The sequence below is a fragment of the Clarias gariepinus genome, chromosome 23, assembly GCF_024256425.1.
Source record: "Clarias gariepinus isolate MV-2021 ecotype Netherlands chromosome 23, CGAR_prim_01v2, whole genome shotgun sequence".
Taxonomy (NCBI): Eukaryota; Metazoa; Chordata; class Actinopteri; order Siluriformes; family Clariidae; genus Clarias; species Clarias gariepinus.
In genome coordinates, this window is record NC_071122.1 from 2,160,001 (window position 1) to 2,187,200 (window position 27,200).

General features: G+C 37.5%; 1 protein-coding gene, 1 long non-coding RNA gene and 1 pseudogene across 2 annotated transcripts; 2 read left to right on the plus strand and 1 right to left on the minus strand.

Moving 5' to 3' along the window:
- LOC128511714 (beta-glucuronidase-like) overlaps positions 1–721 on the minus strand; it is a 12,803-nt pseudogene extending 12,082 nt beyond the window's left edge.
- Positions 722–9,536: 8,815 nt separating this feature from the next.
- Positions 9,537–13,701, plus strand: LOC128511717 (centromere protein F-like). Its single transcript, XM_053484697.1, has 8 exons — positions 9,537–9,644; positions 12,420–12,458; positions 12,764–12,811; positions 12,947–12,994; positions 13,115–13,156; positions 13,293–13,340; positions 13,461–13,502; positions 13,636–13,701. Exons 2-8 carry the CDS (start codon positions 12,441–12,443, stop codon positions 13,699–13,701), a joined length of 312 nt encoding a protein of 103 aa, XP_053340672.1. The 5' UTR covers positions 9,537–9,644; positions 12,420–12,440.
- An 87-nt stretch (positions 13,702–13,788) lies between these two features.
- LOC128511594 (uncharacterized) lies at positions 13,789–16,096 on the plus strand. The gene is made up of 6 exons (XR_008356183.1): positions 13,789–13,859; positions 13,989–14,030; positions 14,168–14,209; positions 14,341–14,382; positions 15,632–15,654; positions 15,749–16,096. It is a non-coding gene; the product is annotated as an uncharacterized LOC128511594 (long non-coding RNA).
- Positions 16,097–27,200: the final 11,104 nt, after the last annotated feature.

Genomic DNA, 27,200 nt, shown 5'->3' on the forward strand with positions numbered 1-27,200 from the left:
GAAGACAAAAAGAACAATTATTCTTAACAATGTCTTTAATATATTCACTTTGTTAACTTTGGTGGAAGCACAGTCCCAAACACATGAACATACAGTGGTGCAATATGTGAAAGTAATCTAAAAGTTTTTAGTGCTTAGTGAAAGTGTAGTGACACCTAAACCAAACACCAAAAAGCCACATAGGCACCGAGGTTTAGTTACAACACAAGCACTCACCGAACTGAGTCTCCTTTTAAGGCAAAAAAGTACAACAAATATACAAAAGAAAAACAATTTCATGTAACTTGGAAAGGATTTCTCACCAAACAGTTATATAATTATACCATTTTACCATCTGAACTTGATCGTCCCCATCATAACCCACAAATATTTTGTCCTAGTAAAATATTAAACATTATGAGAAACAGTTCTAACCCCCTCCGCCTCCCTGTTCCCCATTTAACCACACACTAACAAAAATCAAAAAATTTTACAAGAACAAAAAGGAAAAAAAAAAAGGTTACAATCTGAAGAAAGACATTTGTAACTGTTTTACATAGTAAAAAAAAAATCTCAGGGAGAACAAAAAAACAAAAAAAGACAACAGGACACACAATGAACGAAGCATAATTGAATTAGCTCCTAAATCCTGTACAGTACAATCCAGCAACGGGAAGTGATGCGTGGACCTGGCTTCAGGGATGAAGAGGTGAGGCAGACTGGTGCGTGGCGCCAGTTCCATCAGTCGGACTTCTTATCCTGCTGGGGGGGAAAAAATTATTTAAAAAATCACAGAAAGTGTGAGAAAAGAGTCCGAGATAAACTCGTCATCTTCAGTAACGTCGTAGGAGAGTGAAATATTCAATTTAACTCAATTTTATTTATACAGTGCCTTTAATGAACGGTCAGTGTTGCAAAGCAGCATTAAAGAATCAAAAGAAATTTAGTTATGAGTATGTGAGAAAATATGTACAAATCAAAATGATCCTGTTCCTGATGAGTGAGACGAGATGACGGCAAGGAAAAACTGTCAATAGGAAGAAACTTTGAGATGAACCATCCTCGTCTGGGCGATTGATATCAGAGAGCAGGGATTGATTTGCGCTCGTACTGTGTGTTACGTCGCTGGAATTTTAATACAACAGTAGAGGTGTTTTTTATTATAGGAGGCTTATGACGGCTGTTGGGTTTTAAAAATATGGAAAAACAATACTCAATACTAAATATTATTATAAGCTAAACTCACCTGAACATCCCCTGAATTATGGAGCATCACAACTTCATTTATACAGAACACCAAATTAACTTGAATAGGAAATCCACTTAGAGAACCGAGTCATGTTTAATGAGCCATGTTTGATTTCTTCTTTCATTATTCGCTGTTAATGTTGCAATTGAATTAAAAGGAAGTTGGAACTTGGAATTGCACAGCTTGATGTCAGTCAAGCTACAAAGTGAGGGGGAAAATTATAAGTAATATATTAATATTCATCTCCACCATAACAGCAAACTGTGTAGTCAGTGTCAAACTACTTTGCCTGTAAGAGGTATTAAGCAACAAATACAATTATATATAGCTACTTTCTTTCAGGGAAGAAATTCCAAGTTTTCTATGTTTGGTTTCTAGTAGGAGGTTGTAAATTCCTAATTAGAAGCTATAAGAGTAACACCCTCATTATTTAAAGTGTTAATTACTGACTGAAAACTGAAACCTAAGGCAGACATTCAGGCACTGCTCATTTAAAAACACCCCTAAGGAAGGAAGCACAAAAGCCTCTGGTCAGATTGTTGGTCAGAGTCTGAGGTCTGTTTTTCGTGCAGGTCTAAGCAGAACTACAGAACCGATACCCCTATGCTCCAGGATAGCAAATGCAGAGCCAATTCTGTGTGCGCCTTCTTTAAGTAGCATAAACACCAACACTTTCTTGGCCTGAAACTCAGCACATCACAATTCCATAGAAAATTCTGGAAGGGCAGGTGAAACACTGAAACAAACTCAGTGAACTCTAGCTGAATCAGGACCGAGTCAGTGTGAGACTTACGAAAACCGACGGGAAAATAGACGCTGGTGAAATCTTCACCAGGAAGAAGGTCTGAAGCTCAGATGGAACAACCTCTTTAAAATAAATAAATAAATAAATTCCATCAAGCTTAGATGTCCTCAAGGTATTCTTCTGACAAGACGCAAAACCACTTACGTGCCGCATACAAAAAAAAAGCTGGAATTTATCAAGATGTGTGACAGGTTTTGAGCAAGGTTTGTGGTGTGCAAAATAAAACTCCCACAAGAAGTTTCTCTCCCTTAATCACATGTCTGTTATTTCTCTAGCAAGTATAATTCACAATCATGGGTCGGTATTTAAGATTTTATAACGCCACAATGTAGCAGATAGGGGAAGATGGGGCGGAAAGAAGAAGAAAAAAAAGCATTTTCAACAGCTTCACCATTTACACACATTCTTTAGAGAAAACAGAAAAGCAACATGTACCATAAAGTCAGTCATTAGTATGTGTTGCAGATAAACCGAGCTCAAGGAAAAGCCAAGTAATAAATACAAGGTTTTAGAAGGCAAGCTCTCGTCTACCACATGTGTTTGATATCTGGAGCGCTAGTCATTACCGGATACGGCTCCCGTCAGGGATCAAAGCCAGTTTATGCAACAATGACGGCCTTCATGAGACGGCTCCAAAACAGCGGCGCTGACCAACGGCGGTAAACCAACATGTATATGTTCCGTGCAAAATATTTACTCTTCTGTTCGTGCGTTTAAATAAATGATGAAAAAAAGCCTAATTTTTAGGCATAATTTAGACAATATTCTGTTTACTGCAAACGTCAACAATTATGTTTGTATCTGTTGTTTGTAGTTTTATTCCATAGTTTTAGCACTAATGTAACAAAATCTGTTTTTTAAACAACAACTCAGATTCTGACCGTGGTTTACAGCTCACAGTACTGATTATCACAAGATTTTAATGCAAATCATTCTTATTAAATCGTAGTATTCTACCTCAAAGCTGCTACAATTGATATCTAGAGAATCACTGAATTAATTTATGTTGTAAATTTATGTTGTTAAAATTTATGTTGTCAGGTCAATCTGTCTTGTCTCCGCTAGCCAGTTAACTAGGCCTCTTAGTTTGCTAGTTTTAGCTCTTCTGTTAATATATGTTGTAAATTTATGTTGTATGTAGCACCTGGTCCTGGAGGAACGTTGTTTCGTTTCACTGTGTACTAACTGTATATGGTTGAAGTGACAATAAAGCCTACTTGAACTTGAAATAATGCCTTCATACACACACACACACACACACACACACACACACACACACACACACACACACAATACTCAAAAGGTAACTAGAAAACATCTGTCAGAAATGAGCCATGTACAGGGCTGATAGTGGAAAGAGGTGAGTAGGGGTGGGGGTACTATGTACTGTATGCGACGCACTTTTAACACATAACTTGTTGGCCCCTGGGCCCAAATATATAAACAGCCTATGTCTAACCCTGATCATCATTATTGTCAAGTGGCTCTTTTTAGATATTTTCATATTTGCCCCCAGTATTATTCAAGAAAACACAGCATTTTCTTTTCAATATGTTCAGTGCCTAGATTGACATTATTAGCCCATCTTAGTAAAATCACTGGAAGTAAATGCTACAGATGCTACAGCCAGACCAAGACAGGTCAGTAAGTGGCAATAACAGTACTCCAAAGTACACAGGAATTGATTAACTAATTGATTATCCTCCGCTAATTTCTTACATAAAGTGACGAGTGGGTGGGCGATAGTAAATGACAGGTCAAAGGCTCAGCAATGAAGAAGCACAAGCGAATTTTTAAATCAGTCACATGATCAGTAATTGAGGGGGGAATATTATGGCGTTATATTCCTGCCACAATTCTGAGCGATTCTGCGCGTGCAGTTTCTCCCCTGCTCGCTCAACATGTTCTCCGAGCACGCGCAGTTTCTCGATTCCGTGCGCGCTCGACTCTGCCTGCATGCGCGTGCAACATTTTTTTTTCTGTGCGCGCTCGACTCTGTCTGTACGCTCGCTTAACTTTGTCCAGTGTTACAAAACAGCCACAAAACCAGCCAATCACAGACATCCACACACTACTGCTGATTGGCTGTTCCTTCTCTATCACCTGCGCATCTCAGATAGAGAAATGACAGATCAATATCCGCGAACCTGATTTTTTTTTCCCCCCGCAGCCACAGTACGCCAGAAATCCGGCACGGTGCCGAAACGCACCTGGTGCCGGAACTGCATTTATTGAAATAAATGTACTTTTGTTCACTGACTAATCCACACAGTGATGTAAACCCAATAGCACTTCCACATGAAAACAAACAGCTCCTCTGCCACATTGCTTGGTGCAGCTGGTTGTGGTTCTTCAAGAATCCTGAACAAAAAAAACCCATTATGATTGAACACTATTATATATTTAAAAAAATTTAAAAACCTGCTAGCGGCTAAGCGCTCACGTGGCTAGATCGACAAATAACTAAACACACATCATGCTAAACACACTGGGACCTAAACAAGCACACAAGAAGCTAAACATACAGTTTCCTAAAAATGTAAGAAGCTAAACACACATGTAACAGTACTTACAAAAAACCCTTAAGACAAACACAACACTTTACGAATCAGTTCCACTAATCCAGAAATACACTGAACATAAAATATTACCAAAATCTAGAGCCTTCTTGAATTAACAGAACAAAACTTAAATCAACATACAAATAAAATTTGTTTTTAAAACAAAACTGCACACATACTGACAGTAAAACACAAACAAACAATGCTCGACCCAGTTTCCCAGAACAATTAGCTATTTATAGAAGATCTAATGAACTACCTCGGTTCAGGTGATCACCCGCACATACACACAAACCTACATACACCATACACCACAGTGACCTCTAGTGGTGGTCCCTTACAGTAGTAAATTACTGCATACAGTAGATCATTTTTTTTTACCTTTGTGCTATGTATATAAACCTATAGTGTGTTGCATTTATGAAATCAATGAACTGCTACAGAGAAAAAGGCGTTTTATTTCTGCATTCAACAAAAACAATTTTGAACTCCAAAAAATAGACACTGGGTTGAAGGTTACATTCAAACTAAATACTCAGTCCTCCTCGTATTTATGAAATAAAAAGCTGAACATAAATTATCCACCTGCAGCAAAAACAAAAATGCCGTGTGTTTGTGTGTCATCATCCTTTTTATCGTGTGTACTGGCGCGTGCAGTCAGCTGTCGACCTGAATGAAATAAGACTGTTTATATAAAGCGCGTGCCGGCAGATGTCGCACATCGGCGGTTGTGCCGCATATTTTCAGCGAAAAAAAATCAAATGTTTTATTTGAATGTTCCAAGATTATGGAAGTATAACAGTGCCAAAACAGTGTACTTTAAAGTGTACCCTTCCTGTTTCCTGGGCAGCCCCACTTTTCAGAGAACTACTTGCCGATGGGAATATGCGGCACTCCTAACAGGCTGGGTTGCCAGTTGCACAATAAATGGTGTTACGCGCTACAATTTCCTCTCCACCATAAACGCTTTATTCAAAGCAAAGCCAGTGGGCTCTTTCATTCAAACGCGAAAGCGGTGGGTGTTCTTCCCCTGCTCTCGGTAATGTGCAGTTACAAGATCACCATGATCGTCATATTAAGAAAAATAACTAACTGAAATAAAATTGATTTAAATTAAACACTCATTATTTATTTCCTGAGGCCACAAGGAGCCGCAGCAGAAGGATTAAAGAGCCACATGCGGAAATATTTTACATATTAATAGTGAAATATTTTACATTTTTAATGGCACAAAATTAACTGTAAATTCCTGTCCATATAATAGAAAGTTTACTGTTAATAAAGGTTTTACTGCTAAATTAAACTGAATTTTAATGAACTTATTGTAAATTAAGTAAACTTACCAGGATCCTGTCACACTGCTGCAGCAGCTCAAGTATCTTAAAAACATAAAAGATGAATTCATTTGACTATTTATGTAACACTGTGTGTGTGTGTTGTTTTACTGCTAAATTAAACAGAATTTTAATGAATTTATTGTAAATTAAGTAAAGTTACCTTCTTTTCGAGATTTTCAAAGTCCTGCTTTGCCTTGATTCCCTTTAAAAACATAAAACGTGAGTTAATTTGACTATTTATGTAACACTGTGTGTGTGTGTGTTGTTTTACTGCCAAGTTAAACTGAATTTTAATGAATTGATTGTAAATTAAGTAAAGTTACCCCCTTCTCCATCTCAACATACTGTTTCCGCACCTCTTTCCACTTAAAAACATAAAAGATGAATTAATTAGACTACTTATGTAACACTGTGTGTGTGTGTGTGTGTGTGTGAGTGTGTATCGTTTTGATTTACTGCAAAATTAAACTGAATTTTAATAAATTTTTTGTAAATTAAGTAAAGTTACCTGATCCTTGTGCTTCTGATACTCCTGGTGCACCTCAGTTGTCTTAAAAATATAAAATATAAAAGGTGAGTTAATTTGTTAACTTATGTTAATTTATGTAACACTGTGTGTGTGTTGATGAATCTATTGTAAATTAAGTAAAGTTACCCCCTTCACGAGCTGATTATTCTGCTCCAGCTGCTCGCGTATCTTAAAAAAACATAAAAGGTAAATTAATTTGACTATTAATTAACACTGTTAATTAACTTATTGTAAATTAAGTAAAGTTACCTTCTTCAGGCCCTCGCTTCCAGGCTGCAGCTAAAGACGCTAGCGATGCTAATGCTAGCAGCGCTAACGGCTACAGACAGGAAGACACTGCCAGCACCGGAAATGCGTTCATCATCACTAAGCATCATCACTAAGCACTAAGAGTGAATGATGCGTTCATCATTCACTCTCTTGAGAGCCTTCAAGAGAGTGAACACCAGGAAAGCAGCAGGACCAGACGGCATCTCAGGCCATATCCTCAGAGCCTGCGCAGACCAGCTGGTACCTGTGTTCACAGAGATATTCAACATCTCTTTATCTCAGTCGGTGATCCCCACATGCTTCAAAGAGTCCATCATTGTTCCTGTCCCGAAGAAACCTCATCCTGCATCTCTCAATGACTATCGCCCTGTAGCCCTCACCTCAGTAGTGATGAAGTGCTTTGAACGCCTGGTCAGAGACTTCATCATTTCTTCACTACCGGACACACTCGACCCACTACAGTTTGCATACCGCCAGAACCGTTCCACAGACAATGCAATCTCACATCTCCTCCACACATCACTTACTCACCTGGACACTAGGAGAGGGAATTATGTTAAAATGCTCTTCATTGACTACAGCTCTGCATTTAATACCATAATTCCCTCCACACTCACCACCAAGCTGGAGCATCTGGGACTCAGCTCATCAATGTGTCAGTGGATCTCCAATTTTCTGACTGGCAGACCACAGGCAGTAAGGATGGGCGGACATGTCTCAGCCTCACTCACTCTCAGCACTGGAGCCCCCCAGGGTTGTGTTCTAAGCCCCCTGCTGTACTCTTTGTACACCCACGACTGCGTGGCCACTACCAACTCCACCACCATCATCAAGTTTGCTGACAACACTGTAGTGGTGGGCCTGATCACCAACAAAATTTTTATGAGTCGGCCTACCTAAAGGAGATTGGAAATCTGGAGAACTGGTGCCAGAGGAAAAATCTCCTCCTGAACGTCAGTAAGACAAAGGAGCTGATAGTGGACTTTAGTACAAAGCAGGAGAGGAACTACCAGACCCCCATCATCAACAGGAGCCCAGTGGAGAGAGTGGACAGCTTCCGATACCTCAGTGTTCACATCACGCAGGACCTGTCATGGTCCTGTCACATCAACATCGTGGTGAAAAAGGCCCGGCGGCGTCTCTACCACCTCAGACGCTTGAGAGCGTCTAGTATCAACCCAATTCATTTATGTTAACAGTATTAAATTATATTGGACACAGCTTTAGTAAATAAGTTAAATGAACCTAATAAAATTTATTTGACTGATTAATTTTTTAAAATGAAAATTACATTAAACATTTGAATAATGTAAGCACTAAGAAATTGTTAGACTTTTCAATGATAATGGAGTATAATAGACATAATTCAATTACATTACAATTGTACAATCAATTGCTATTACAGTAAATGATAAAGATTATGTTAAGTCAACATGATTCTTTCACACACGTTTAACATGAATGAAATACTTTGGTTTAGCAGGTAAAAATTGTGTAATTTGGCCACATTTTGATGATGTGGGACCGATGTACACATTAAAATCAAGTAAATTCAAAGGATTATTTTTTCAGTGCACACCTACAAACACACTCATACATCACACACATGCTCACATACATACACAACCATTGCAAAGGTTAACACTCACATGCACACACAAACACACGCACACACCTCGCTCACAACAGGCACACACGCACAAACACACTTATATCACAATGTTAACATTCTCACACACACACAAACACGCACACACACCTCGCTCACGACGCACAAACACACTTATATCACAATGTTAACACTCTCACACACACACAAACACACACACACAAACACACTCTTGTATATCACACATCACAAATTTTACCACTCTCTGTCTCACACGCCCGCACGCAGAAACAAGTCAAATGTCTTACACACCATCACAAATGTAACACACAGACACACACAAACAGACAAGCAGAAATACATTTACTCTCAGTCACACACAGACTGACACATCCACACGTCTTACACACACACACACACACACACACACAACAAATATTTATGGCCCAAACTAACATTAGCTCTGTATAGTGTGAGATGTGTGCAGGTTGTGCGGTGCAACCGGGTGGCGATGAATTTTTCAAGGTCTTAACACACTTAAATAACACACAGGTTGTGTGGTGCCCCCGGGGTGGCGATGGCACAGGGTGCATGGGCTTGTCATCATTGCTTGCAACTTTATTTAGTTTTACAAAAGATCTTTCATGATGAATGTGTGTATATGTGCTTCATAGTATCTTCATAATAATGAAATGAGATGCGCAAAATCGTGGTTTAAAATTCATAATAAGTTTCTTATATAGTTTTTATAATGTCTTAACAGGGACAAAACAATGAAAGACATGGCAATGCCTCAGTTTAAATGGTCCTGATAGTAGGTTATCTGTTAGTGTTAACTATGCGAATGTCCTGATCCTGCAATGGTCGTCTGACATTCAATATGCTAACAAATCTTCGTTAAAACGTTAAAATGTGAGGACATTGAGCATCGCCAGAAGACATAAGTGTGTATATATATATATATATATATATATATATATATATATATATATGTCACAGGCGCGTTCCTCATTGAATATAACAGCAGGTGGCATCATTGTCATATGTACACTTCGTCATATGTACACTTCGTCAAATGTACTTTGATGTAACAGTAGTCATTAACCTTTATGTCATTCTGTTAGCGTGTCATAGGCATTGTAACAGTGGTGAAAATTAGTACGTTATGCTGAGCTCATAGCTACTGAAACCCTGGATTAGACTGTAGAGCGTCTACAGCGACAGCACATATGACAGGCAGAAGTAAGGGCTGATGAAACATTGGAGCAGTGTGAAAAGCGACAGCAAGTTACAATCCATTCAAAGGTAATGACATTAGGATGCACGTGAGTAGCCGTGGTTAACCTCTAGTTAATAATAAATTAATGAAAGCTTTATGTAATGATGCAAGGCATGTGTATATTTAGGAAGAAATTTACAATAATTGAGACACGTATCTTAAGTAACAAGTACCACCCTTTATTTACACAGAAATTTCTTGTCCCTAAGATATCGTTTCCAAATGTTTGTCTAATGTCTGAAAATCAAAATGACTTCACCGCGGTCCGTTTATACTGCAATCAGATGCTTAAACCAGCAATTCTAACTTTAAAGGAACATACATTCAAGTGTCAGAAAGATTCAAGATATGTAAGTTAATGAAAAAGTAATGACATTGTTTGTTCTGCACATTGTTGCTTGTGAACATAAACATCTTTTAACATTAAAAGGTTTACAGGTGTTTTAGAAGAAAATTTTTTTGACTGATTTTCATTCTGCACAGACAATGCACAATCGTAGTGATGCTGTCGCTCTCTGTTGTGAGTACACTTGTCATCCATCTCTATTTAAAATAACACAAAGTGAGCGAAAAAAAAATATGCGACATGTGAACGGGCCCCTAAGATACACCAAATACGATCGTTTAAAAAATTATAGCATCATTATTCTCACCATTGTGCATAGAGGATGTGATGTACACTGACAGAAAAATGCAGAAGTCTCGCTTTTCCATACCCACAGGACAGAACCTGGAAGCCTGAAAATCAGTCAAAAAACCTGAAAAAATCAGTCAAATTAAAAGTTTTCTCTTGTAGTGAAAAATTTCTTCTAAAACACCTGTAAATCTTTCAATGTTAAAGGTTGGAGATGTTTATGTTCACAAGCAACAATGTGCAGAACAAACAATGCCATTAATTTTTCATTGACTAATTTTTGAACGGGCACCTGTTAACACACCTGTGAACTCTGAACACCATTCGCTCACAAAAATTCAAACAATTAAATGTTTAAATTAAGGCTTAATCTCTGTCCAGAATTGCACCATAACAATCTGCAGATAGACTACAAAAGTAACAGTATACTAATTAGAACTCAAGCGGCACAGATCCCTGCTGGAAATGCGACAATAATTAGTGAGTGATTTTAAAGAGAACAACTCCATATATGGGTGTAATTGCGGTGTGTCTCGACAGAGGGAGCAAATAAAATTATTTAAACCATAAAAATACTCATATTTGTATTGTTTTATAATCATAAAATTACTGAAACACCATAAAACCATGTGATCATACATGCCATGGAGCATGGAGACTCCTGCAAAAAAGTTTTTAACTTTTTGTTATAACTTAAATTTTATTGGGTAAATGAGGTTTAATCTGTGTGACCTACAGTAGGCACACTTATAAACGTTTCCCCAGAAATCCATTGCACAATCCATTTATTATTCCCTAAAACTTTACAGCGTTTCTCGTCCCGCAACTTTGAGAAAAGCCTCACACACGTTGCACCATTCCATGCGATTTGCTCAGGTATGATGTGCTATGACTTTTGGTGGGGGGGTCGTCGCGCAGTGCTCCTGAAATCCCCAATAGACTGCCCCAAACAGTCTCATAGACTTAACATTGGGGCCGACCTCTGCTGTGACATCATAGTTCTGTCGAAGATGCCGCACGCGTTAGAACTGGCCCTGCAGCCTAGGCACACTTAAAATTTCTTCAGGAATTTTCGCTCTCTAGAAGACTTTAGAATAAAACTACAAATGAGTCCCTGAGGTGTTTTAGAGGTGATGTATTTAAACTGATCTTTTGTTATTGCTCATGCCACAGTCCTGCTCAGGTCTGCACTTTGATTAGGCTGAGGGTGTTTTTACTGTTTTACTAGTAACAGATCATTCACAGGGACTTGTACAGCCAGGGGCCAAAAGTTTTAAGAATGACACATATTAGTTTTAATATTAAATATTAATATTAAATTTCAAAAGTTAAATATTTGTATTTGTCAGATGTTACTCTGGTACACTACAGAGTATAAGTATAATTACAAACATTTCATGAATGTCAAAGGTTATTATTTACAAATGCATTAAGCTGCACTCAATAGTACTATGCAAAAAAAATAAGTATTTGCAGTGTTGACCTTCCAAGGCCTCTGCAGTTCACCCTGACATGCTGTCAATCATCTCCTGGGCCACACCCTGACTGATGAAGCCCATTCTTACATAATCAGTGCTTGTGGGTCTTTGTTTGTCCAGCCGTCTCTTGAGGATTGACAACAATTTCTCAGTGGGATTAGGGTCTGGGGAGTATTCTAGCCTTTCCTGGTTTTGTTCCCTCAGACACTTACTTATCCCTTTTGCACAATGACAAGGAGCTCCATCATGCAGCAGACTTTGTTAAATTTAATATTCGTGTCATTCTCAAAACTTTTGGCCCCTGGCTGTAGAGGGAAACAGTTATTTAACCTTTCTGGAAGGAGTCTCCAGTGTCAGTGCTTCGCAACAGTAAAACTGTAACTTTAAGGTTTCTGACATCTTCAGGACAGATGAGTTTATACTTTTACAGTTTCTCAGTAACTTAATGATTTGAGAAACTTGTGATAACTTGTATTTGTAGGTTGTTTATTAAACATTAAATGTAAAATCTGACACTCCTTCATTCATAAAACAATATCATTGTTAACAGATTGCTTGTGGTGTAAGATTTATAAAACACAAGGACATGTCTGCTTCATCACTTTAGCTTATTTTACTAACAAAAACAACACACACATGTACACAGTTACATAAATAATTAAATTAACTCACGTTTTATGTTTTTCAAGAACACCAGGCAGCAGAGTACTATGGGGCTCCAGAATCAGGTAACTTTACTTAATTTACAATAAGTTCATTAAAATTCAGTTTAATTTAGCAGTAAAACAACAACAACAACACCACACACACACAGTTACATAAATAGTTAAATTAATTCACCTTTTATGTTTTTAAGAAACAGACCATCAAACTGCAGCAGATGATCGAGGAACTCCTCAATATGGTAACATTACTTCATTTACAATAAATTCATTAAAATTCAGTTTAATTTAGCAGTAAATCAACAACAACAACACACATACTCACACAGTTACATAAATAGTCAAATTAATTCACCTTTTATGTATTTAAGGAACAGACCATCAAACTGCAGCAGATGATGAAGGAACCTCTCAATATGGTAACTTTACTTCATTTACAATAAATTCATTAAAATTCAGTTTAATTTAGCAGTAAATCAACAACAACAACAACAACACACATACACACACAGTTACATAAATAGTCAAATTAATTCACCTTTTATGTTTTTAAGGAACAGACAATCGAACTGAAGCAGATGATGGAGGAACTCCTCAATATGGTAACTTTACTTCATTTATAATAAATTCATTAAAATTCAGTTTAATTTAGCAGTAAATCAACAACAACACACACACAGTTACATAAATAGTCAAATGAATTCACCTTTTATGCTTTAAAGAAAACCAAGCTGCAGCACAAGATGGAGGAGCTCCAGAAGGAGGTAACTTCACTTAATTTACAATAAGTTCATTAAAATTCAGTTTAATTCAGCAGTAAAAAACAACAACAACACACACAGACACACACACACAGAGTTACATAAATAGTCAAATTAATTCACCTTTTATGTTTTTAAGGAACAGACCATCATACTGCAGCAGAAGATGGAGAAGCTACTGAATATGGTAACTTAACTTCATTTACAATAAATTCATTAAAATTCAGTTTAATTTAGCAGTAAATCAACACACACACACACAGCGTTACATAAATAGTCAAATTAATTCACCTTTTATGGTTTTAAGAAAACCAAGCTGCAGCAGAAGATAGAGGAGCTCCAGAAGGCGGTAACATTACTTAATTTACAATAAGTTAATTAAAATTCAGTTTAATTTAGCAGTAAAAAAAAAAAAAAAACACACACACACACACACAGTGTTACATAAATAGTCAAATTAATTCACCTTTTATGTTTTTAAGAACACTGAGATGCAGCATTCTGATGAGGAGCTCCAGAATCAGGTAACTTTACTTAATTTACAATAAGTTCATTAAAATTCAGTTTAATTTAGCAGTAAAAAAACAACAAAACGCACACACACACACACACACACACAGTCTTACATAAATAGTCAAATTAATTCACGTTTTATGTTTTTTAGAAACCCAAGCTGCAGCAGAAGATGGAGGAGCTCCAGAAGGAGGTAACTTTACTTAATTTACAATAAGTTCATTAAAATTCAGTTTAATTTAGCAGTAAAAAAACAACAACAACACACACACACACAGTGTTACATTAATAGTCAAATTAATTTACCTTTTATGTTTTTAAGAACACCAAGCTGCAGCAGAAGATAGAGGAGCTCCTGAATCGGGTAACTTTACTTAATTTACAATAAATTCATTAAAATTCTGTTAAATTTAGCAATAAAAACAACAACAACAACAACAACAACACACACACACAGTGTTACATAAATAGTCAAATTAATTCACCTTTTATGTTTTTAAGAAAACCGAGAGGCTGCAGGAGATAAAGGAGCTCTTGAATCGGGTAACTTTACTTAATTTACAATAAATTCATTAAAATTCAGTTTAATTTAGCAGTAAAAAAACCACACACACACACACACACACACAGTGTTACATAAATAGTCAAATTAATTCACCTTTTATGTTTTTAAGATAACCGAGTGGCTGCAGCGGTGTAAGGAGCTCCTGGATTAGGTAACTACTTAATTTACAATAAATTCTTAAAAATTCAGTTTAATTTAGCAGTAAAACCTTTATTAACAGTAAACTTTTTATTATATGGACAGGAATTTACAGTTAATTTTGTGTAATTAAACATGTAAAATATTTTACTATTAATATGTAAAATATTTCCGCATGTAGCTCTTTAATCCTTCTGCTGCAGCTCCTTGTGGCTTCGGGAAATAAATAATGAGTGTTTAATTTAAATCAATTTTATTTTAGTTAGTTATTTTTTTTTTAATTGACGATTATGGTGATCATGTAACTGCACATTACCGAGAGCAGGGGAAGGAAACCCACCGCTTTCGCGTTTGAATGAAAGAGCCCACTGGCTTTGCTTTGAATAAAGCGTTTATGGTGGAGAGGGAATTGTAGCTTTATTTCATTCAGGTCGACAGCTGACTGCACGTGCCAGTACACATGATAAAAAGAATGACGACACACAGAAACAGACGGCATTTTTGTTTTTGCTGCAGGTGGATAATTTATGTTCAGCTTTTTATTTCATAAATACAAGGAGGACTGAGTATTTAGTTTGAATGTAACCTTCAACCCAGCGTCTTTTTTTTCAGAGTTTAAAATGTTTTTGTTGAATGCAGAAATAAAACGTCATTTTCTCTGTAGCAGTTCATTGATTTCATAAATGCAACACACTATAGTTTTTTATATATAGCATAAAGGTAAAAAAAAAAAAAGATACTGTATGCTGTAATTTACTACTGTAAGAGACCACCACTAGAGGTCACTGTGGTGTATGTAGGTTTGTGTGTATGTGATCACCTAAACCGAGGTAGTTCATTAGATTACCTATAAATAGCTAATTATTCTGGGAAACTGGGTCGAGCATTGTTAGTTTGTGTTTTACTGTCAGTATGTGTGCAGTTTTGGCTCTAGATTTTGGTAATATTTTATGTTCAGTGTATTTCTGGATTAGTGGAACTGATTTGTAAAGAGTTGTGTTTGTTTCAAGGTTTGTTTTGTAAGTACTGTTTGGTGTTTTTCGAGTGTTGGTGTATAGTTACATGTGTGTTTAGCTTCTTACATGTTTAGGAAACTGTATGTTTCACTTCTTGTGTGCTTGTTTAGGTCCCAGTGTGTTTAGCATCATGTGTGTTTAGTTATTTGTCGATCTAGCCATGTGAGCGCTTAGCCGCTAGCAGGGTTTTTTTTAAGATATAATAGTGTTCAATCATAATGGGTTTCTTTTGTTCCGGCCCAGCAGGAAGTTCCTTCACCACTCGCAGGGTAAGAGTGTTCTTCCAGGATATTCTACAATTGTACTTGTGAACCTCATACTTATTTACACCTCGACTCTGTATATTTGGGTTTTTGTGATCAGGGTGGATCCTTCATAAAGAACCAGGTACCACAACCAGCTGCACCAATCAATGTGGCAGGAGCTGATGAGGATGACTGGGAGTTAATTTTCGTTTGCTGCACCAATCAATGTGGCAGGAGCTGATGAGGATGACTGGGAGTTAATTTTCGTTTTACATTGATTTTGCAGAAGCCTTCAACTGAAGGTTGCGTCTGCCCACTTTCAATAAATGGCTCTTTTCTGCCAGATGTTTTCTGGCTACCTTTTGAGTATTGTGTGTGTGTGTGTGTGTGTGTGTGTGTGTAGGCATTATTTGTCTATGGAGGAAAAAAAAAATTGTTTTGCTAGTCTGCCATATGAATAAATTCACACAAGATGTTTACCTTAGCTGTTTTGTGCGTTCTTTGAGTGTTTATTTTATCAGGTACTGTACGACAGGTATACTGTATGTGGTTATTGATTGCAGCACATCTGTAAGCACCATTCCAGATGTTTGTTTTTTTTGCATCATCCATGTATGGCATAATTTTGTTTGGTACAATGGCGGTTCATACAAAAGATTGTACTCCACACAATCTTTGCAGTTCATACAAAAGATTGTTACAACTGTAAATTCGCCTTAAAGATTTTGAAGAAAAATTGATGTGAGAAAAATAAGCAATATGAATAGAGGTGGAAGTAAAGAGAAGCACATAAGTTACTATTTTGGGATGGTCTCTATGTAAGAGTTCAACAGTGTGCTAATCTGATTTCTAAAGGTTGCTAAATGTTCTCCAGTGAGTGACTAGGAGGAGTAGAGTGAGAATACGGTTTCCATTTTCAATGCATTAAATGACGCACTAATGGGGGTCGTGAGGTCAGATGTTTGTTTATGGAGGTGAGTATTTCTGTGTACAGTTCCAAACAACATAGTTGACAAAGAAGGGTCAATTGAAGGTTAGTATGCTTTAGAAAGATTAGTATATTCAAGTCAATGCGTTTAGTGAGGTGTTGGTCACAAGTTGGATGAAATTCTCAGGCAGAACGTAAGCAGATCTTACGTGAGTAGGTTAAACAGCTTGCACTTGATCGTTTTTTTTTTCACATAGAGGGAGAATAGATTCAGTATGAAACTCTTATTCATTAGAAAATGACTCCTGCAAAGCTGAATGAGGTTAAATCTATCATGAAAATAAGATTTGAGTTGAGTGCATGGTCTAGTAATCTAGACACCAAATACTTGTGGACTTCTTTCTCCTGTTGAGTCATGTGCATTTACAGAAGCTAGAGGAATTGAACCATGTACAGTCAAGTACAAATGTAAATATTTAAACATAGACTGGTATTGAGATTTCAGCTGTCTACTACTGTATATCTTTGAAAAATGTAAATTTACATTTTATTGTTAGAAAATGTGTGTGTGTACTGTGTATATATATATATATATATATATATATACACTTTTTTGGGGGCGGGGGAACCCCTGTTTTAATTATGTGAAACCTCATATAAATTAAGCTTGTATTCCATATCTTTCACTTGATTTGGATGGTGAATATCCTCAAAGTAAACCTGAAGGTCTGCATTTTTTATTTTAATTTTAATATGCAGTTGATATAATTTTTCTTTTGGACTTGACCTCATCAGGTTCAAATATTTATGAAACTAATTATGCACACATTTATGCTCGTTTAAGGTATACAGATTTTAATTGCAAATAGACCGAAGCAAAACAACCAATGCCAGTTGTTCCATGGGTTGGGATGGATGAGAGAAATAGTAGTTAATGTTGTTAGGTTTAATAAATCTACTGTGAACAGTGAGAGATTACTGACTAGCTCTACTGGGTTTGTGCCCAGTGTAATGCAACATGATGCATAGAATGTGAACCCATGTCTTTGTCACAGAATCTGAAATTTAATATAAGAACTTGCATGCAGCTTCACCAATCAAATTAATGGACTGGATTTGGGTGTTGTATAATTAAATTTTAATTGTTTATTTTTAATTTTATTAAATTCATTATTCTACAGTGAGAGATTATTCATAAGCAGCGAGAGTCCTCACTAGAACCAGAAGATATGAGCACATCACCCCTATCTTATCTTCACTGTATTGGCTCCCTGTGAAATTTCGCATTGATTTTAAAATACTACTCTTGACATATAAAGCATTAAATGGTCTCGATGAGATGACATTATCACCATCAGCACAGCCGAAACCAAAGAAATCACTTATTTATTAATTAAGTATTAAAATGGTCAGAGTGAGTTTCATTGCTGTTTTTCCCGAAGGATCCATAATCATTACTCTACTTCTGCCGGTGCGCCCTGGAAAACTTTACGTGTGCTGATGCAGGATCACATACACATACACATACACACACACACACACACACACATACATACACATACAGGTACGTCTGTATGAATAAATTGTTTAAATGTATGTATCTCATTGCTGTGCTGTTTGGGGAGGGATGTGCTAATGACGATTTGATCTGCTGTGTGTGTGTGTGTGTGTGTGTGTGTGAACTTATCAATGAATTATTAAAATTGCCAGTCAGTTTCCTTGCTGTTTTCCCCGACGCATTCACAATCATTAGTCTAGTTCTGCCGGTGCGGTGTTTCTTATCCTCACCCCCGTTAAAACGTCGTATTCAGACGCTCGCCAGCGGGAGGTTGTGCGCGCTCTGTCCACTACAAAGCAAACATATGTTAATATATAATAAAGCAGCTCACATCGGCGTGGATTTCGCACAGCTCCGCAAAGACAGCGCTTATTTAACACGTATAAATGTGTGTTTGTTGTATTCCTGGGAAAGAGAAATCTCTCATATCGCCGTGGGTTCACGCGAACATTTTACTTTCACTAAAAGATTTATTCACAACCACATTTCAGCCATTCACACACATGCATTGTGCTATGTTGTTTGTAGACACTTTCACTTTTCCCCTTCTAATCTCCCCTTTGATCAAAATGCTCCCGATATGAGCCGACACGAGCAGATTTGTTTCAGTCAGAATATTGACCTACTGTATCATAAAGAGAGGCGACATATACTTGCTGATTAAACACTGCATTTTTTAAAGTGAAAGTGTGCACGATGTAAGAAGCTTTAATTATTGATAATTAAATAATTTTTAAATGGTGAACATAAACAGCAAAAAGAACAATATTATTCTTTTGATTATTATTATCATGTTCTTTTGCTCTTTGAGTTCAGCTTCGTGTAGATTCATGCCACGAATCATTTTATCATACAAACATTATAACATTGTGCTCGGACCACTAAGCATCTGTGGATTCCAAAATTGACATTTTTACCATTTTTTAATCACTGGAATGTAAGAGATAGAAAGTTTCCTTATCATAACGCCTTGTATTGTTTTATATAGTTTCTCCAAATGTGTAAAGGTGAGAACAGCTGATTCACACCTGGGGAAGGTGATTTATTTGCATTTGAATGTGTCTGACATTGCAAAGCACCGTAACACTGCAAGAAAAACAACCTAAGGTAAATAGAAAAACAACAACCTAAGGTAAATAGAAATATAGAAAGAGAAAGAGGCCCAGATTATACTGCATAAATATTATTTAGTAAAACAAAATTCTTCAAATGTAATTTTTAATAATAACAATAAACCGATACGAACATGAAGCTATACAACAGTTCATTCCTTGTACAAATAAAATCGTTAGCTATTGAACTTAATTAGCTAGTCTATTTTTTTTTTTTTTTGCACGGCGCTGCAAAGACAGCACTTATTTAACATGTATAAATGTGTGTTTGTTGTATTTCTGGGAAAGAGAAATCTCTTATAAATTTCTCATATCGACGCGCGCATTTATTTGACTTTAGATCAAAAGTCAGCAAAGTAAAAGCGCCGCGAGTTCACGCGCTGTTTGGGGGAGGGACGTGCTAATGACTATTTGGTCTGCTGTGTGTGTGTGTGTGTGTGTGTGTGTGTGTGAGAGAGAGAGAGAGAGAGAGGTGTCGAGAGGTCTTACATACTCATGAAAAGTCATGGATTATTCACTGAAACATACTGTAGGCTCTGCTAAAAAACGTTAGGCACATTAGTCACTTTACCCCAAATAAAAATCTAAGTGGCTCTGGATAAGAGCGTCTGCCAAATGCCTAAATGTAAATGTAAAAGGGGGTAAAATGAATAAACCAAGATGTGTGTTTCTTAGCCCCACCACCGTGAATGCAGCGTATTCAGAGAAAAGCACCTCCGCGAGAGGTCGGCTCAGACCACTCAGCTCCTGCAGATTCTAAAATTTACAGTGTTACCATTTTTTAATCGCTGGAATGGAAGAGATAGAAAGTTTCCTCATCATTACATGCCTCGTATTGTTTTTAATCACTCTATACACAACCCGTGATTTTTATGCTATTTTAGAGATGGGAAATACAAATGGAATATTTTTTGTTTTTTATTTTCATTTACTATAAAATATTAACTTTCAATAATAAAAATACCAAAGAAAATTATTGTGTATAGAGTGATTACAACCAATACAATTTATGTTCTGATAAGGAAAATCTTCATTTTTCTATTCCAGTAAAACAGTAATAAAGTCAATTTTAGAATCTAGAATCCAGAAGATAAAATTTGCACAAATTTAAAAAGAGATTTTATGTGTAATTAGAAAAGCTACACATGTAGGGCCTTGTGTCATCTTATATTTTGTGTTCTTTAAATTTGTAGTAGATTTATTAACTGAAATAAATGAAAATAAATGACCATCAAATTAAAACATTGTCAGATTAATGTGCAAAAACTATATAGTAAAACAATATAAGCTACATAGCCTTTATAAGATTCTACTTTTATTTAGGTGCGCTCACAATGACGAAAATGATTGTGTATAGAGTGATTACAACCAATACAATTTATGTTATGATAAAGAAAATCTCCATTTCTTCTATTCCAGTAAAACAGTAATAATGTCAATTTTAGAATCTAGAATCCAGAAGATGAAATTAGCAGAAATTTAAAAAGAGGCCTGAATCACTGCAGGTCTTCAAAATCCAGGTCTTAAAGTGGGGAGAGGTGCATTTCAGTTTATCTGAATGTATAGGTGAAAACAGCTGATTCACACCTGGGGAGGGTGAATAATTTGCATTTGAATGTTGCCTGCCATTGTTAAGCACACACAGTAACACTAACATCCCAGGACAAATAGGAATAAGAGCCCCTGATAAAACGGCATACATATTATTAAATATTACAACAAAATTCCTCCGCGCTCGGGAAAACTTTATGCGTGCGAGAGGTGGAGATAAACAACAATAGCCCACGTTTAGAAAAGCAGTTTTATTTAGACTATATAAAATAATCCTGCATCTATTTTTAGGCGTCACAATGACGAAAAAACTTTATGGTTTTGTAAAATAATTAAAGCAAACGCTATTCTGTATTGTTTTCGGTGAACTTGAGCGTGTCAGACAATGAACCGAAACTCCGTGTATACGTGAATTATTAAAATGTTCAGGGTGAGTCTCCTTGCTGTTTTTCCCCCAATGCATTTTTTTTTACTTTATGCGTGCAGCTGAGCGCTGATTAGACTACGAAGTTAAAGACGTGGATCACGATATGTCACGGCGTGCGCCTATGATGAGCGTGCGCCCAAATATACTATCGCTCCTTGCTCACTCCGTAGGCTCCCTAGATAGGCGGCAGGTATGTAAAGGGATGGAGCCGCCTATTCGGGCAGACTGGCGATAATTAACGTTAGGATCTCAGGCTCCGCATTATAAAAGCAAGGCGGGAGTTGAGTCCGGGAAGTAGGTGATGCGGTGGAGCAGGACAGAGTGGCATGCAATTGGGGCGATGTGACGCAGCCCAGGGACTTTAAACAGGACACTGGAATTCTGCCCTTTGATCCTCGCGCTCTCGCGGCGCCTTCACTCCGTGCAGGCGCGCTGCCTCCGCGTGCTCCGTTCTGCCACTCTTCCCACTGCCACCTTTCGCCAGCTGTGTGCCGGCATGCCAGCATGGCACAGCCCCCGGATCTGCACGTGCACTTCATCCCTTCCCCTTTCTTTCTGTCCTCCCTCCTTTAACCCATTCCTTTCCTATTTTACCTAAATAAATTATCCCTTTTCCTTTAAGACCTCGTCTCGTGTCCGTGCTTCATGGTGCCGCCCGTGCAAATAGGCTCAAACCCGTTACAGATACCAAATCCCAAGCCCAAACCTCATTTAAATTAAATTAACAAATATTGTAAGTAAACAACAATAGCCCACGTTTAGAAATTGTTTCCGAGGCTGCGTTGAGCCGGTGTTATGCGGAGAGTGCCGGGAGATGTACTGAAGCTCAAATTTCCGAAAACTACACCTGTGACACAATAACAGTAATATTTCAAACATTTTGCAGGCTGCTGTTTGGAGAAACCAGAGAATAAAGAATAAACCAGTTGTTGCGTCAAAATAACCCAACCAGGTGTTCATTTGTAAATGACTCACTACATCTCATATGACCCAACATGAGCAACACAACAATGTGTTTAAAGTACCTGAAATAACCCAGAATTTTGACCCAGCATAAACCACCCAACGATGTGTTTACAGAAACAACACAGCATTTTTAGTGCATCTTTTTTCAGTTATTGTAATGTTTTATTCTGAAAGTCTATTTTACCAGTTATTTCTATATTTAAAGTTTGATGTATTTTTGAATTTATTTTTTAACATAACAATAAACAGATACAAACAGAGATAGGCTATATAACAGTTCATTCTTTGTACAAATAAAATGATCAAAGACATCAACTTATCAATGAATTATTAAAATGGCCAGTCAGTTTCCTTGCTGTTTTTCCCGACGCATTTATAATCATTAGTCTAGTTCTGCCGGTGCAGTTTCTTATCCCCACCCCTGTTAAAACGGTGTAGCGCGCGATGTGAGCAGCTTTAATTATTGATCATTAAATAATTAATAAATGGTGGACATAAACAGCAAAAAGAACAATATTATTTTACTTTTGATTATTAATATCATGTTCTTGAATGATTATTTGAAACTGAAGCGCTCTGTGTAGATTCATGCCATAAGTCATTTTATCATACAAAGATTATTACGTTGTGCTAAACGTCTGTGGATTTCAAAATTGACATTTTTTACCGTTTTTTAATTACTGGAATGGAAGAGATAGAAAGTTTCCTTATCATAACACGCCTTGTATTGTTTTAAATCGCTCGATACACAACCATCTGAAATAAAGCGTCTCACATCGGCTGCCGCAAAGACAGCGCTTATATAACACGTATAAATGTGTGTTTGTTGTATTTCTGGGAAAGAAAAATCATAGTGTCACAGTGTTACATTGACATGTATGTGTTGCATGCATAGCTCTTGTTGCTGCGTGCGCGCTCTCTTTCTCGCTCGCTCTCTCACTCTCTCTCTCGCGCTCTCTCTCTCTCACAGGTGGCCCCGCCCTAATTGAACGTTCCGCTACATGCCCCGTGGTTGGGTGACCTGGGACCTGCGCGTCTTTAAAAGTGACGACGAGAGCCGGAAGCGCGCACGGGCTATTGATTGTGTTGCTATGTGTGGAGCTGTGTTGACCCACAACGATAAATTATTGTATCGCGACGTTGGTAAATATTGTGTGTACTGTGGTACAGGTTCTTCTTTTTTTTAATGCGGCTGTATGTTTTTGCCCGCCATTGTAAATACATCTTTTGTTTCTGTGTATGTAGCTGCTTGGGAAGCTGTAGGCGTTGGGTGCCATTTTATTTTAAAAAACTCATTTTCTCCTGTTTTTCAAACAAAGTGTAAGATGTGTAAGATCGGCAAATAGAATGGATTTTGATTTAATCGCCTTTACACTTGCTCCAAGCACAGAATAGTTTAATTGCTGTCACAAGGATGATCTGTTCAAAATTGCAGAATTTTTTGGGGTTGATGTACCACATAATGTTTCTAAAAAGGAGGTTAAACACTTGTTATATTTAATTCAATTCAATTCAATTTTATTTGTATAGCGCTTTTAACAATGGGCAAGGAAAAACTGCGACAGTGGCAAGGAAAAACTCCCTGAGATGGTAGTTGGAAGAAACCTTGAGAGGAACCAGACTCAACAGGGAACCCATCCTCATCTGGGTGAAACAGAGAGCAGGAATTGATCTGCATTCATACTGTGTGTTAGTTGGCAAGCAGTTCAGCATAACAGTTGATTTTAATTGATGTTAATATGGGGTCCAGTTAGTTATTGAAAACTCAGGTAGACTTGTATAAACTATCGAACTGTCAAGTCCTCAGAGAAACAGCTGCCAACACCAGTCGAGGCCAGAACCGTCTTTTAGGTAGCGAGAACCATCCCCAGACACGTGATGCAAGAGACGCACAGGGCATCCATGCGACGAGATCTCCAACCAGAAGCGGGGCACCAGAATGGATCAGACAGGTCCGGATGGCAGAGGGAGTCAGGATCACTGGCAGCTCAGGAACGACATGTGTAGCTCGACAGAGAGAGGGAAAGAGAGAGAGGGGGAGAGGGAAGAGAAGGAACGGGAGAGAGAGCAGAAGAGGAGAGATAACAGTTAGGTATGGTCACAGTCACATAATGTATAATGTGAATGTATATTTACTGTAGAGTGCAAGCAGAGACTCCGGCAGGACTAACTATAACAGCATAACTAAAAGGGAGAGCCAGAAGGAAAGACAGACATGAGGGATCCCTGAGATGAAAGCAACCAATCACCTCACCATCAACACACCTGAGTGATCAATGAGAGTGGGGAAGACAGCATCTAAACATACCAGTTCACCATAATACTCTACATCCATGAGTCCCCCAGATCTGCTCCTTTACCTAAGGCAAATCTATTTATAAAAATGCTTGATTAAATAAATAGGTTTTTAGCCTCAACTTAAACACTGAGACTGTGTCTGAGTCCCGAACATTATTTGGAGGACTATTCCATAACTTTGGGGCTTTGTAAGAAAAAGCTCTGCCCCCAGCTGTAGTTTTCATAATACGCGGTACTGATAAGCAGCCTTTAATCGAAGTAGGCGTGGCGGATCGTAAGACACTAGCAGTTCACTCAGATACTGCGGCGCGAGACCATTTAATGCTTTATATGTCAAAAGGAGTATTTTAAAATCAATGCGAAATTTCACAGGGAGCCAATGAAGTGAAGATAAGATAGGGGTGATGTGCTCGTATCTTCTGGTTCTAGTGAGGACTCTCGCTGCTGCATTCTGGACTAGCTGAAGCTTGTTTATGCATCTAGTTGAACAACCAGACAGTAGGTCATTACAATAGTCCAACCTAGAGGTGATAAAAGCATGAACTAGTTTTTCTGCATCGTTTAGCGACAATATATTTCTTATCTTGGCAATATTTCTGAGGTGAAAGAATGCTATCCTGGTAATATTATCTACATGAGCTTCAAATGAAAGGCTGGAATCTATAATCACACCAAGGTCTTTTACTGTTACACTTGATGGAACAGAAAGGCCATCTAAAGTTACAGAGTGATCTAGAATCTTACTTCTAGCTGTATGCGGTCCTATGACTAGAACTTCTGTCTTATCTGGATTAAGCAGAAGGAAGTTAATTAGCATCCAATTTCTTATGTCCTGCACACATTGCTCAACTTTATTAATCTGGTTTATCTCATCAGGTTTTGCTGATATGTATAACTGTGTGTCGTCAGCATAACAGTGAAAACTAATACCATGCTTACGGATTATGTTGCCCAGAGGAAGCATGTAAAGGGAAAAAAGCAGTGGACCTAAAACTGAACCCTGTGAAACACCAAACTCCACTAGAGAACATGCAGAATAATCACCATTTAAGTCTACATACTGATACCGATCGGTCAAATAGGATCTGATCCAGGAGTGGGCTGTACCTTTAATTCCTACTACATTTTCTAATCTGTGAAGAAGAATACTATGGTCAATGGTGTCAAAAGCTGCACTGAGGTCGAGTAATACAAGCATGGTTACACAACCTTGATCTGAGGCCAATAGGAGGTCATTTACTACTTTAACGAGTGCTGTCTCTGTGCTATGATGAGGCCTAAATCCTGATTGATACAATACAGCTGGCCTGTAATTGGACAGCTGACAGGGGTCAAGCCCAGGTTTCTTAATAATCAGTTTAATAACTGCTAATTTAAAAGATTTTGGAACATACCCAATGCTGAGTGAAGAATTAATTATTCTCAACAGGGGTTCTGTTATTGCTGGTACTATCTGTTTAAGAAAATGTGTCGGTATAGGATCTAATATACAGGTTGATGAGTTTGCAGAAGAGATGAGTGAAATTAGTTAAATTACATTGTTTGGTTTTAAAGCCTCAATTTTATGCCTAATATTTACAATTTTATTATTAAAAAAGTTCATGAAGTCCTCACTATTACACAATGTTGTTGTGGAGATTTCTGCAGTGGTCTTATTTCTGGTTAATTTGGCTACGGTATTTAATAAAAATCTAGGATTATTTTTGTTATTTTCTATAAGAGTGGAGAGATACGTTGATTTAGCTACACTAAGAGCTTTTCTATAGTTCAGGATGCTCTCCTTCCATGCTATTTGAAATACTAACAATTTAGTTTGATTCCATTTACGTTCTAATTTCCGAGTGGTCTGTTTTAAAGTGCGTGTATGATCGTTATACCAGGGAGCGAGTTTTTTATCTCTAATAATTTTTCTTTTAACTGGAGCTACATTATCTAAGGTGTAACGAAATATTAACTCTAAATATTCAGTCGCCTGATCAAGTTCTGTGGGGTCAGACGGTGATCCAATCAAAGTTGGTAGTTCTGGGAGATTACTGATAAAACTCTGTGTCGTAGTTGATGTGAATGTACGTTTAATATGGTAGCGCGTATGGAAGTAAATTTTATTTGATTTTATTTGATTTTATGTAACTTTACTTCCTTTTAAGGAATAAATGGTAGCCCATAGGAAAGTACTCAGAAATGTGTGTGCGAAGCTGCACGTATAGGCCTGAGATTCTGCTTGCATAAGCAGTCTGATATATACATTGAGGCCCCTAGGCTGGGGAAGCTTGATGAACCCCAGATGTTTAGGATGACATCATTGCATGTAGAATGAATTCTTTTGTCCTGGTTGACTATATAAGTGGCGAGCCGACGGGACAGTGTTGCGATTCTGCAGTCTCCCCCGGCCGTTATTGCATGATAAATAAAGGTCGTGATCTTCTGAAACCAAAGCCTGGGTCTTCAATCAATTTCCACAACATCTTGGCGCTGCGAGCAGGGTGGTGAAGGGGCAAAGGTGTGGCTGATCACCGTGGGCATCCTTGGCGGGCAGCACAAACAGGTGGCCACCTAAAAAAGGTAAGCAACTTTTGCTTATATACTTAGTTTGTGTTGTTTGCTGGGATAACCCGTGGTGGTAAGGACACCTGATAAAGACCTCTCCAAATTAAGTAGTCTCTACATGGGCTTTGGTTCCAGAAAGAAATGCATGCATCAGCTTACTAACTGTTGTACTGATAGTAAATT